At 45.9% G+C, this 14806-nt stretch overlaps 1 protein-coding gene across 2 annotated transcripts in view; it reads left to right on the top strand.

The window, feature by feature from the left end:
- Nucleotides 1-8721, top strand: part of LOC144728355 (chloride channel protein ClC-Kb-like) — a 45955-nt gene extending 37234 nt beyond the window's left edge. Inside the window, exons 18-20 of one of the 2 annotated variants that reach the window (XR_013587510.1) lie at nt 1920-2006; nt 5629-5752; nt 7286-8721. Coding sequence is in view for 1 of the 2 variants with exons in the window: in XM_078607733.1 (XP_078463859.1) it covers nt 1920-2006; nt 5629-5694 (153 nt within the window). In the remaining variant the exon portion in view is untranslated. Of the gene's footprint in view, nt 1-1919; nt 2007-5628 lie in introns of both variants that reach the window. The other variant, XM_078607733.1, reaches the window with a different exon arrangement.
- The last annotated feature ends 6085 nt before the right edge of the window (nt 8722-14806 follow it).

The following is a 14806-nucleotide window of genomic DNA, read 5'->3' as shown; positions in this document are numbered from 1 at the left end:
TTTGTATTGTTTTATATTAATATTATTTCATTATTTCCCTTCTATGTGACTTTTACCGAAAGAACCAAGAATATAAAAAAAAAACTACAATTAGTTACTACTTCAGCCCACCGGTGTGTTGGAGAGTAAATCCACAACATTAACAATTACTCAAATTCGACAGTTGTTTACGCGACAAACCTTACTTGCTATGTCGGGTGGTGGAGGGTTAGGTCACGTTCATCCTTACACGATCTAACCCAAAAAATCTTTATTATGAAAAACATTTCACTACTTGCAAATGATACACGACACACACACAATGATTTATATCAACTGCAACTCCTCAAGACCCAACCCCAACCATTTCCCAGAGACTTCTTCTTTATATCTACATTCGGAAACAATGAGCACTTTTAATCATTCACTGCTGTTGGAACAATCGCATCCAGCAGGTACACATATACAAGATTGCTGCCGAGCTAAACCAGGACGGTACACTGACGGTGGTGTGACCAGCACCACGTGTCACCCAATTTGACCACACTGATAACACGATGTGACACGATTCTTGTTCCTGGGTAGTGAGTGTTATTTTTTAATTGCTTAGGCCTCAAAAGTGAAGAAAATGGCTGTTATTCCCCACAAACTTTGCTTTTGTGACCAGGACTTTGCGCGAAGGAATGACACAAATGCACACCACGTTTTATCATTTAAAAGCAAAGTTTGTGGGGAATAATAGCCATTGTCTGTACTTTTGAGGCATAAGCAATTGGAAAATGACACTTACTACCCAGGAACAAAAAATAAATGTGTTACACACATTAAGATACGATGTGTATTTACCACAATGCACTTCTTGAGGACATCATTGTGTGCTTATTACTAATTTTCGTGTCTTGCTTGAAACGTATGGTCTTGCAGCCTGCACGATGATTCTATTACGATCGGGGTTTTTTTTGCATCTCTCTCGTCATTTACAGATGCGATTGACGTGGATTTATACAGCGCCTAAATGTGACTGCATCTCAAGACGCTGCACATAAACAATGGGAGTGTTTATTTTACAGAGAGAAAGAGGCAGTTGATCATAGGCAGAGGAAACATAGAATGGTTTGAGCCTGAACTTGAACAGAATCAGGGAGTGGATAGCACCGAAGGGTGGGTGAGCTCAGGACTATCATTTACTCGTTTAAATTTTGGCCGTATATTTCCGAACCACAAACGTGGCTGGAAAGTCAAACTAAGCGAGCGGCATCACGGAGCGAACGTCTCGCACCCAAAGCGCGCTTTCAGATGCGCTTCCGCGGCCGTCTGGAACGCTCTTCCTTCCGATATTAGGAAGCCACTGGAGCAATGCACTTTGAAATCATCTCCATTGACAAACTCGCTTCTTGAAAGCTGCTTTTTGTGTTTGGTTTGTTTTCCTTCCTCCCGCACCTCCGATGAGCATGATTGGCTACGTACGGTGCGAAAGAAGTTCAAAGTATCTTCTTGGTTCTTTCGGTAAAGTCACGTAAAAACGGAAATAATAAAATAATACAAATAAAACATTAAATAATTCTGATAAGACAGAGTCTGAATGACTCTGTCTTATCGACAGACCTGTTCTTCACCTGAGGACGGCTGCTTGCGTTGTGGCCGAAACGTCGTGAGAATTATTTTATAATGTTTTATTTTTATTATTTTATTATTTCCATTCTACGTGACTTTACCGAAAGAACCAAGAAGATGAATCCCTGCAGTCACGAAAGCTTTAAATCGAAATTTAAGTTCAAAATACATTACGTGCATTGACCCTGTGACATTCCGGGTCGATTGCCGTGGGACTAGCCCAGTCGGCGCACCGAGCACCGAGCCAGCGGTGGCAACGTGGCACCAGCACACGGACGCCAGAGATTGAGCCCCTCCCCCCCCCCCATGCTGTGATCTCCTCGCAGGCTCACAAGCTGTTTGAGCTGCTCGGGCTGCAGTTCATCTACGTCACGTCGGCCGGGCGGCTCGTCGGGGCTGTCACACTTGCAGAGGTGGGCGCCACGCTCACCCGGCGTAGAGTCACGCTCAGCCAACCTGGCACTACCCTCACCCAACCTGGCACTACCCCCACCCAGCCGAGCACTACCCTCACCCCACCTAGCACCACGCTCACCCAATCTAACACTATGTTCACCCAGCCTACCACCACCCTCACCCAACCTACCACCACGCTCACCTTTGTGGGTGACCGATCGCTTATTCAAATTCTCTTGCGGTCTCTCGGTGCCATGGGACGAAGTGTCCTTTCGGATCTCTCATACGGCAGTGCAACCCTTCAAGGTGTAGAACGTCCGTTGGAAGCAGATCTTGCAGAGCTACCGCTGTGATTCCTTCCGGGGACCTCTGTTCCTCACAGTAGAGGGCAGCACTTCCCCACCCGCCCTGCCACAAAGCGTCATGTTCATGGAGTGACAACTCTTGAAATATTTGTTTCATTTTTAATTTAGTATAGAAACTATTTTTTTCTGCAAAAACAAATTTAATTACACTTCTTTGTATCGTTATGCAGTCATTGGTGACCAGGGAGAGATCATCCCACTAAATATACTACAGCATCCAGATTCAATTACAGGCCTTTTCCTGGATTTGAACCCAGGCTTCTTATGCTCCGAGCTCTGGGCCACCCAGCCACCCCTTCTTCTTGAAAGTTTTTTTGGTTAGAATTTGAAAGGAAAATGTTACGTTTCTGTTCAGCTGAGCATTGCAATGGCACGGGCTTGCTGCTGCTGCTGCCCAGTGCCAGACCGACTGCTAAATCATGTGTCTGTCTGGCAACGCTGTAAAATGTCTGGAGAGAGAGGGCAGTGAGAGAGGAGAGGCTGATGTAATGGAGATTAAGTGAGAATGCTGCCACAGTGTAATGGTCAGCACGCTGGACTTGCAATCCAGAGGGCACCGGTTCGATTCTATCTCACGGCGCGGCAGTTGAAACGAAGGTGCAAGTTTCTTAAATCTCCCCCCCCCCCCCCGACTTTGTCAAATCTGCCCCACAGCGGCTTTTGGCTAGCCATTGAACGTAGACGGCCACTGCATCACGCACTTTCATATGCACTTCCGCGGCTATCTGGAACGCTCTTCCTTCTCGATATTAGGAAGCCACTGGAGCTGTGGACGTTTACATCGAGACTGAAAAAAACTAATTTCTGAAGAACTGCTTTTTGTGTTTAGTTTGTTGTTCTTCCCCGTACCTCCGATGAGCACGGTTGGCTACATGCGGTGCGAAAGAAGTTCAACATACATACAGTGATCTAGTCCATAGTCCCTACACCAATTGCTGCTGAGCCATTTGCTGCATGGACAATGGCAATAGATCACCCATTGCCACGGATGCCCTTCTAAATATTTGCCTGGAACAGTAATCAAACAGCGCGCACACGCACGTGTCAGATGAAGGCAAAGCTAGAAATCATACCCTGTCACCAACAAACAGCATTTCGCGTGCCAGATATTAGGTTTGTCTTTCTACATTTACACTCAAGGCATAACAGGTAAAATGGTAAAGGAGCAACCCAGGAATTGCTAGCTCACGCCACTGCTGGCGGAAGGGCCTCCGCTAGAGGGAGCTCTCGTGGGAATTTTGGCCTACTCTTCCACGCTAACCAGACGTCTTTCAAGACGTCTGCTCAGCGTGGACCAGACGTCTTTCGCCGATCAAGTAACGGTGGTCTACCCATGTGCGTACCCTGCGGGTGGACAGAGAGGAGGCGGAGAGGGGATTTAATGAAGCATTGGTCAATACTGCCGCAACAGGAGATTGAACTCGGAGGATGGTTCGGTTAGACACACGAGGGGGAGAGGCTGCAGGCCTCCAAAGAACGAAGGATAGGACATGATTTGGACTTCTTGTGTGTTAACCATCGCCACTCCGCTCTGTGTGCACAAAGACAAAGATCCCCTGTATAGCCGTATCATGCTGGTGGGGCAAGTGCCGTTAGCGAGCAGCTATGAAGGCCGACACGGAACACGATGGGGTGGGTGGCCAGGACCACGCCCGGCCGCCTTTGTCTTCCGAGTGGCGATGTTTTTACACGATGCACTAGGTACTCATTTGAGGCTAAGTCGACCTAGGGGAAGCCCAGGATCGATTCAGATAATCGTCATTGGTTCTTGAGCGGGAATTTAACTCGGGGTTCGTAGCACGGCACGCGAACTGCTACACTGCCACTCTGTGCGTAGACACACACACTCGCATTCATCCAGCTTAAGTACTGTATTACTACAGACCGACCGCACTGCATAATGTCCAGATAAGTCACAAAGAGTTCAAAAGAGAATCTGACTCAGCAATTCTCTTGAACAGAAATATTCCATGTCAGCGATGTGCGGGAGGTTTCACATCAGCCGATGTCCTTAACAAGATAACAGGAACCTTCAGTCGTTATTTCACTCAGTGGCATCAAACACCCCACTCTGTCATCTGCGTCACTAACTTACTGGTGAACCCATTGAGACCCATCGGTAATTACTTAAAGGGGACTTTCTGGCGGAAAAAATAAATGTGCACTCGATTTTAGATGCATTTTGCGCTCTGGGTTTTCGCAAAAGGGATCGCGACGACAACAACAACAACAACAAAAACCTCCGAGCCGTTCTGAATCTACACACATGAATGCAGGCCTCTTCATGCCGTGCGAGTCAAACTTTTTTTTTCTAACCATACTTCACCACGCTGCTCCGGTGTGTGTTGGTAAAGGCAGGACGGAGGGCAGAGGATGGTTTCTGATATCACTCGCCACCGATGTTAACCATTGACAGAAATCGAGCTCGGGTCGTGGCTGGGTCTAACAACGCACTGTGCCAACCACTTAGTAACCCTATTTCATTTTAGGATTACGCACCCTTGTGATACAGAACTGTGGAAAATGTTATAAAATTTCTGCATTGCATACTGCTGCATTGCTAACTATGAATGTGTATCGTTAGTGTATGGTCTTTTTTAATACTGCTTAGTATTGATTGAGAATTTTTTTATTTTTTATTGCATGTATGTATATAAGTTGAACTTATTTTGCACCGTACTTAGCCAATAGTGCTAATCGGGGGTGGGTGGATGGGGGGAAAGACAACAAACTAAACACAAAATCACTTCCAAAGAAGTTCGTTTTCAATGTAAATGTAAAAGTGCATCGCTCCAGTGGCTTCCTAATATCGTGAGGAAGAGCGTCCAGACGGCCTCGGAAGCGCATCTGAACGCACGCGATGATGTGACCATATAAAGTCCACGTGTACAGTCACATTATTGACACAGATTGAACGATTTACATTCGTAGAGGGCATTTAAATCCCACAGCACCTCGTAGCCGCCTACATTAATCACGTCTCATCTCAACCAATTCCCATTTCAATTGGTCCGGAGCACGCGATGCAGTGGCCGTCTTTGCTCGATGGTCAGTCGAAAGCCGCTGATTAGTTCTCCCTTGAGAAGACAGACTTCATTGCCAGTGGCCTCCCGCCTGCTTTTTTCAGCTAGCCGATCGATTCTATCGTGCCGGAGAGAACACAGCGCACGAACACTGCTCAAATGTCCGCCGAGGCAACGGGTCACGAGCCGTAACGGGGAGCGCGTCTGCTGAGTGTCATTTTCTTTCCCCGAATTTCCTTCCTCTTTTGCAGCTGCGAAGAGGCATGGAAGACCTCATAAGTGGCAAGATCGTCCCGGCTCTGATGTCGGCTGTCTGACGGGCCGTGACTTCCCCAGCTCTTCGAGCTCGACGCATCGTTGCCAGAGCTTCGCTTGGTATAGTTTAAACATAAAGACCCCGAGTGAACTGTTTATGGAACGCGTTTCCGGACGAGACCACTTAATCACCACACAGGACGAAAATGACTTTCGTGTCGCTGCACAACTACCCTGCAGGCCAGGCAACATGGTATTATCATAATTCTCGGCCACGATCGATCCACTGCTGGATGGAGGCCTCCCCAAGCCATCCCCGTCTCTCGCGGCTCTTGAGATTCTATCTAGCTGCTGCACACACACACACACTCATTTGACTGCTCCTTCTCTGCGCCGACGTTAAACCCCATTGGCTGCCACTCTGTGGTCAATCTCGTCATCCTATCTGCGATGTGTCCTGCCAAAGCCAACTTAATTGTCTCAACAGTCAATACAATGTCCCCGCCTTGCGTGCATTCTCCCATCCGCCTGTTCCCCTTCCTAACTCTCATCGTAAGTCCGAGCAAGCACACGACTCTCCACGATCCTTTGCCCACTTTTCAGCTTACATCCCATTTTTCTTCGTCAGCCTCCATGTGTCTGACTTGTGCGTCACAGCAGGTGACACGCACACAGCTGATTAAGTAGCATTCTCCTTTGGGCACATTGTACGTTCCTTTGCATTATTAAGTTCGTGTTTTTACGAAAGCGCTTCCAACCTCGCTCCCATCCTTGTCATCATTGTCTCTGCATTGCCTTAACACCGTCGTTGTGACGTTGTCTTAATGTGCAGGTGGGGCATTGATCAGGCGATACGGGAGATCTGACCACTATACGGGGGTCATCGATTGATAAAAGTGGATTCCCATTCCCTGTAGGCTCTCTGCGAATGCCTTGTCAGACATGGCTTGTGTTCGCACATACACATTATGCGGAGCGTTGCTTATTTAACATAACAATTTGCTTTGCCGTGATTTAATAATTTGCCACGATTCTGTTCAAGAATCGCATTATACCAGATGGCCCACTTGTCAGGAGACATCGGGTTCTTTCTTTTATTTTGACACTGGCATTAAAACATTTTTATTGTTTATTCTTTAAGCTAATATTATTTCTATTATAATTATTAGTATTTATTTTTCTTCTTCCTGTGGGGCCACCTCAAACCCGTCATTAAAAAATCTGGACCGAGAACTGTGAAGGAATTGAGAAAACAAAAGATAATTTATGAATGTAAAAAAAAAAGTCTCGCGTGAATTTCCAAAGAAAACGCATGCATTCATATTCATGGAATTCAGTTTAAACATTTGTTGAAACATGAATTAACCGTCAGTCATTTGTTAAAATAAATATAACCCTGCGTCCTGACATTTGGAGCACCCTGCTGAAAGTGTTTTGGTTACATTGGTGGTGAATGTAGCACCTCCAGTGACTGTGCGAGCCAGTGTGAACCCGTTTCGTACGACGTAGAACCATTGACTCTCACACGCACAGTTCGTGCATCAGCTTGAATATTGAAATGGATTTTCAACAATTGATTGATGTATCGCGACATGCCTTGTGTATATAAACCACTTGTCTCTTTTTTTTTACACGTGTCACTTCTGAATGCAGTGTTCAAGCCACCGCAGTCAGCGAGCCGAATCGATTTGATAGAAACTTGAGCTACCAATATGTAGATTAATATATTTTCTAATGGAGATTTTTTTTTTTACATATTCACTTTTGTAAGAGAGGTCGCGGAAACTAAAATTGCTCAATAATGTGTTTTTGTTTATATTATAAGAAACATGTATATATGTTGAATTTCTTTTGCACAGTACTAGCCAACCATGCTAATAGGAGGTGCGGGGGAGAGACAACAAACTAAACACAAAAAGCAGTTCTAAAGATTTAAAGCTTTCGTGACTGCAGGGATTCGTCTTCTTGGTTCTTTCGGTAAAGTCACGTAGAAGGGAAATAATAAAATAATAAACATAAAACATAATAAAATAAAAATTCTCACGACGTTTCGGCCACAACACAAGCAGCCGTCCTCAGGTGAAGAAACAGAGCTGTCGGAAAGACAGCGTGCCATTGTGTTGTGGCCGAAACGTCGTGAGAATTTTATTGTTTTATTTTTATTATTTTATTATTTCCCTTCTACGTGACTTTACCGAAAGAACCAAGAAGACAGTTCTGAAGAATTGAGTTTTCAGTCAAGATTCAGTGGCTCCCTGATGTCGGAAGGAGGAGCGTTCCAGAAGTCCGCAAAAGCACATCTGATGCCCGCGCGATGCGGTGGCCACCGTCTTTGTTCGATTGTTCGCCAAAAACTGCTGCGGGGATGACCGGAGTTTGTCTGATAGTTGCGATGGAATCACCTTGGCAGTCGTGTTTGTTACTGGCTACTTGCTGTTTGTGGCTTTTGGGCCCGTTTTAAAGTTTCAAGTTTAATTTGGTTTAACCGGTTGAGAACGTAAGAGACCCCGGATGAGTCTGATTTTGCAAGAGTTGCGGTTGTTTGGTGCCCGTACTGATTACTTTTTTATTCCTGATGCAGAATATTACACACGGATGCAATGTTTAGTTTTATTAACATGTGTGCATGCCCCTGTTCACAAAATAGCTGTGTATGCAAATGTTATGAAATATACAAAATATACAAACGCGCTTTGTACAAAATAAATGTTTTATAATCGTGATATGATCAAGATAATTGAACAGACGTTTGGGTGATTAATGACCAAAGGATTTGGCTTCAATTACAAAATCGACATTGGTCATGTTCTTTTCGCAAGTTTCAAAATATCAATGTCATTAGATTGTCTTGACAAATCCAGCCAGCATGACCGCTTACTGCTACAAAACTAAAAATGTCACATCTTAAGTCTTCTAAGGCTGGTGACTTGAATTTTTTTTTTACCAAATCCATGCCCTATTTTGGTGCTTGCATCGTATTGCCGCCTTTACCCCCGCAATTCTATGACCTAAATAGTTTCCGATCCTGGCATGTGTTAGATGACACGCATTGCAACCCAGTTATTCTGAAGCTGCCATTCACAAAATAATCTACAGCAACAAACCATTCCGCCCACTACCGCCCCCATCCGCTGTTTAACCTCCTTGGTTTGGCGGGTGGCTAGGGCTGACAGGGCCTGCACCCCCCCCCACCTCAAACTTAATCACCGGGCTTGCGTTCACACGGAGCTGCAGCAGGACAACCTCTCGAAACCGAACTTGATGAGAGATCACAGGGGTCGTTACCTCGCTCCGGAATCGACTTTAGGAAACGACTTTCAATTATTTTTTCTTCTCACGTTTAAGGCCCTGAATTAGTGGACTCCTACATATCAACTGTTCATCTGTTTGGTTCTTTCGGTGAAGTCACGTAGGTATAAAATAAAATAAACATTTTTATAAAAAAATTTAATTTAAAAGAAAAATAAAATAAAAACATTAAAACATTTATAATTTTTTATTTAAAAAAAATGTATTAATTTTTTTATTTTATACCTACGTGACTTTACCGAAAGAACCAAAGAGTATGAAACATTGCAGTCACGAAAACGTAAGATCTAAACTAACTGTTCATCTGTGAAAACTAATGGGCATCTGTGAAAAAGAGCTTTATAGATCACCGGATTTCCCCAGTATAAATACATATTCTGATTCTGATATCACAGATCCGCGTACGTTGTATGTTTCTCTACGATAACGTAGATCTGCTGATTCTGTTCCACTACTCATTATTCTGGAGACCAGGCTTTGATGCTTTGTGAGAGACGGAGCTTTTTGCTGCTCAGCGATTGTAGAATTCCCTTCCTCCTCGGTGAGTTAGGGAGTCTCTGAGTCTGTTACATTTTTTAAAAATCGCATCTTAAACCTCACCTGTTTTTACAACGCGCTTTATCCGTGACAGAAGCTTCATGTTAAGCGCCTCGATGCATTGTGCGCATTGCGCTGTCGAAAACCGAGTTTATTAGCATCATTATTTTTGATGACGACGTTGCAATCTGTGAATCTGTGCCCCTTGTACGCGCCCGTCCGCTACGCGCTTCTCTCGCTCCCTTTATTTTCATTTGAGAGAAAACTAAACTTAAATTTTGTAAATATATATTTTTTGCTGGGTTGAAATACATTTTCGCACGCATGTTTGTTTCGTATGTTTCAGCTCACGCAACCAATTACAGGTTGTTCGCCCGCTGCATTTGGAGTCAAAGCATTGCAAGTCTTCTGCGCAATGTACCAGATGTGCCAGCGTTTTGACTTTGACCTTATATCATCTGCTTTAAAGAGCAGTGCACGGCAGCTGCACTGCCTCACGACTTGACCTGAGCGTGCAAGCACAGATGTCTTCAATCTTACTCTTCGGTTTTTTCGGTAAAGTCACGTAGGTAAAACATTCAATTAAATAAATGAATACAACTAAATTAAATCACGACGTTTCGGGCGCAACACAAGCGTCCTTCTTCAGGCGGGGACAGCGTAGCGAAAGCACAACCGCTTAAGTGCGTCGTGATTTAATTTAGTTTTCATTTATTTTATGAAATTTTTTACCTACGTGACTTTACCAAAAAAAACAAAAAGTATGAATCCTTGCAGTCACGAAAGCTTCAAATCTAGTCTTCAATCTCCCCTCCTCATTTGGTCTCCACTCAACAAACAGACAAACAAACCTAAAAAAAATCTTCCGATCTTCGTAGCAATTTTTTTCGACCCAACCCTACATCATTATTGCGCGTGTCCGTTTACACGCGCATTGATGAACTCCCACGTGGCTTTTTTTTTGCTGCTCGAGGATTATCACCCTTGGATTGTGTAAATGTGCACAATCTGCAGCGTGACCTTGTTTGTAAAGGCGGCTGCGGTGGTGGGGGTGGTAACATAAAAAAACGCAGAAAGGGCAAAAAAGTCGATGCTAAATAAACGTTATGGAAACGTTTAATGCTAAGCGGAAGTCACGAGCAACGAAGCGGCTCGGGGCTTGTCTGTCGTGTGCTCTGGTCTGGCTCTCACGCAGACCCCCATCCCCCCTCGCCTACTCTCCACCCTCCGTGTGTGCAAAGAAAAAGCTTCGGCCGCTCATTTGCGAACTCTCCGTCTTCTGTACAACCAACGGATTGCGCACGGCGGTGTCCTATGATCACGCGAAGCTTGCGGATCACGTGCAGAACGCGCCAACGCATTCGGTGCAGGCGTTGAAGAGTAAACTGCCACCGGCGTTTGACGTCGTACGCAGAATCTGTAAAAGCCTTCAGGATGCGGGTGTTGGAATGGGTCGGTCCCCCATCGCTAGCAACTGGACTGCTCTGTTACGCGCAAACCAATGAAGCGTCCATAATAAAGGTATTTTTTTTGGGGTAGATCGCGTAAATTTAAGTGCGTCGTTAGGGGCCGTCCATAAACGACGTCACGAGATTTTGGACGATTTTTGACCCCCCCCCCCCCTAGTCACACGGCGTCACAAAAAGTCAGACCCTCCCCTGAAATATGACGTCACAAAGCTCTGCCCCCCCCCCCAAAATGCTTCAAATCGCTTTAAACTATTGTCATTGTAGTGTGTATTTAATGTGGCGCTGCACTCTGATGTTGTAGGAGAAAACATTTATTAAAAAGTCTATTTAATTAAGTAGAACGTGTTGTCTATATTTATATAAAGTTGCGCATTTTTATGTGACGTCACATTTTTCAACCCCCCCCCCCCCTTCGTCACATTATCACAAATGTCTGACCCCCCCCCCCCCCTAGGTGCGTTACGTCATTTATGGACGGCCCCTTAAACCCGCGACACCACCCGACGCAGCTAGATTTTTCACGTAAGGGGCCATCCATTGAGTAGGTACGCAAAAATCTGTCAAAACTTGACCTCTCCCCCCGCCCTGTATGCACGCGGACTTTTTACCCCCCCCCCCCCATCCTGCGTACGTACGCCTGACGCACCCCCCCCCCCCCCGAATCCTATAGAACGGCCAATATTTAATCCACGCAATAACGATCAAGGATAAATAATATTAACGTGTTTAAACAAGCAGTCCACCGCTGGACTATCCAACTCTTTTGAAGGCCAATGTAGACAAATTATATTATTATCGAGGCTTCACCACCACCACCCCCCCGTTTCCTATACGTACATTGTCAGTAGACCCCCCATACGCAAACGTAGCATTTGGGTTAACCCCGCCTCCCCCCTCCATGCGTACGTACTAGATGGATAGCCCCAAACAGAACGTGCTAATAAAGCGTGTTGATGTTTTGCGTGAAGCACAATCAAGAGGGCCACAACTACCGTCAGACGTATGAATGGTGTAGAGTGAAGGAATTAAACTAAGCTAAACAGTTTGTGTTTCTTACCAGGCGAGGCCCACAGAGTTATTATTTGGACAGAAAGCTAAAACATCCGACGATGACAATATAAGTTGCGGTATTTTGCTCATTGATGTGAGAAAGAGATGGCCATGAGAACAAAAGTTGAAAAAGCAACGTTGGCCAGACGTCGTAAAAACTCGGACGGGGGCGATATTAAAGTACGTCTTATTTATAGATGCGGCGCTTACACATCTAGACTGTTTATACATCGATTCGGTTATATCACGCGCCGTGCAGTGTGCATGGACAATCTAACGCACTTGTGTGTGTACATTGTGGCAATAAGCAATGGTGGAAGTGTTGAATGCGTATTTATAAACATTGATTTTGATGGCAGTTGATTTGGTTTATGAAATTCTAACTTTAATGATAACTTTATTAATGTTGTACATGCACAGCCCATTTGCCAATCCACTGCTGGATGAGGGCCTCTCCATGCACCGCGTGACACACCTCGCCACGCTGCTCAGTGGTCCATTTTACTAGTAATCATTACCAGACCAACATTTTGTAAAAAAAAAAGCCAACACTTTTTGACATTGATGTGGAAAACATTTTCTATTTAACCCGACATATTAATATCACCCCTATTATTCATTCATTTGCATGCGCGGTTCGAATGGTGATTCCATCGAATTTTGCCGATGACAGCCCTTCGTGCGCTCCCTCTGCCTCGAGCTCCTGTTGTGTTGGTGACGTAGGAGCCAATTAGCGTTAATAGGGTATCTTATTATTTGAGTGGTTTCCCGTATGACCGTGTCGGGAGCGATAGCGCAACCGTTAGCGCGACGCTGCGCTACGATCCCGGCGACCCGAGTTCGATTCCCGACGCTGCGCTACGATCCCGGCGACCCGAGTTCGATTCCCGACGCTGCGCTACGATCCCGGCGACCCGAGTTCGATTCCCGACGCTGCGCTACGATCCCGGCGACCCGAGTTCGATTCCCGACGCTGCGCTACAATCCCGGCGACCCGAGTTCGATTCCCGACGCTGCGCTACGATCCCGGCGACCCGAGTTCGATTCCCGCTCACCGCCGACACCGATGACGATGACCTGAATCGGTCCCGGGCCTCCTCTAGGTCGACTCAGCCTCAAATGAGTACCCGGTGCGGTGTGTAAACGTCGCCCACTGGGGAGACAAAGGTGGTCGGGCCTGGTGCTGGCCACACACTCCTTGGTGTGCCGTACCGGCCTTCAATCGGCGCTCGCTAACAGCACTTGCAGCTTCTTGTGTTTAGTTTGCTGCCCCCCCACCCCCACCCGCGCACCTCCGATTAACACGGTTGGCCGCGTACGGTGCGAAAAAAGTTCAACGTACATCAGGAGCATCTTGCATCACATTGGGATTTTTGCACACAGCGCTGATGTACGGTGCTTTTTATTCTGGAAGATTTTTGTTACTGGTTTTTCTTGGATGTTTCTGTTGCGAAACGTCACTTCAAGATGTTATTTGTTCATGTTTTTGTTTGTTGCGGTTGCACCCGAGTCAAGAGCCTCATGGCTCACAGGGCTATACCTAAGAAATGAAACTCCCCCACCCCTCCCTCTCCCCCCTTGCTCCTCCCCCTTTCTTACCTATGTAACCTCTTTCCACGGCAACTCTCTCTCCCACTTCAGCAAAAAAAATCTTGCTGTGGTTTTCCCACCTGATGTTGATTGCTTGTGTTGCAATCGAAACGTCGTGATCTGTTATTCTTCCACCTACGTGACTTTACCGAAAGAACCAAAGAGTATGGATCCCTGCAGTCACGAAAACTTCTAATCTAGATTGAAAAACCTTTGTCTTGTGAGGCCCAACTCTGGAAAATATTTGGCATTCCAGACCAATGGGCAGCGGCACCGGCAAGAGACGAAGCGGCTCTTGCGATCGCGACAGCTCTTTAGGCAGCTCGCCACACACCCACGATGACACCTCGCAAAAGACACCCTCACAATTTCCAACTGTAAGCGATTTTCATGGCACATCTGGGACATTGCGCAGAAGACTTGCAATGGTTTGACTCCAAAGGCCGGGGGCGATCAACCTGTAATATAACAGTTGCACGAGTGACGTGAATCCATTACATAGAACGTACATGAATGGAACATCATCGGTTGCATATAGCACTTGATTCGATGTGTGCGCCGTTGTGGAACCAATAATTATGAACCGATACATCGATACACCCCTAAACGATCACCGTCAAATCGCGATTCTTCGCTATGAGTGTGTTCATGCATTTTCAGATTGGTTTAGTCTCTACAGGTTTTGGTTGGGGGGGAGTTGTAGATAATCAGAACATTGGAAAACAGACAAGTGACAATTTCTGTACTGGATTGGACTTATTTTAAATAAACCGACCTTCGAAATCTTAAACGTTCGAGGACTCTGCTGGATGCATAGAAGGCAGAGCCAGCACTGGGGTGGGTGGGCTGGGCCCTGCATCAACAAATGCTCCTCCAAGTTCACTCTCCTAGTTGAATCACTATCACGGTGGCCCCCACACAACAGATTTGCAATCCCCATCTCCCCACCATGAACTGGTGTGATGAAGTCTGTCAGATTAAACATCCTGCAATAGATGTTCGTTAGAATTGGCACAGTGGCCGTAAGCATAGACGGGAGTTGTGTAATCGTGAACTCTTTTACGATTTTATAAAATAAAAATTCTAGAGAGAGAAAAGTTTTGCCGGCTGGCTGACTGACTGACTGACCCGCGGGGATGATGACGTCACCGCGCACGCTTGCGTGATGACGTCACCCGCATTCCACAGCGTTGAAGCCGGGTCCGTGCGTGCGTACGTC

Source organism: Lampetra planeri, chromosome 28 (genome assembly GCF_965212315.1).
Source record: "Lampetra planeri chromosome 28, kcLamPlan1.2.h2, whole genome shotgun sequence".
In the NCBI taxonomy this organism is placed as follows: domain Eukaryota; kingdom Metazoa; phylum Chordata; class Hyperoartia; order Petromyzontiformes; family Petromyzontidae; genus Lampetra; species Lampetra planeri.
Note: the sequence above shows the minus strand (reverse complement) of the source record. Positions and strands in the feature narration are given on the sequence as shown.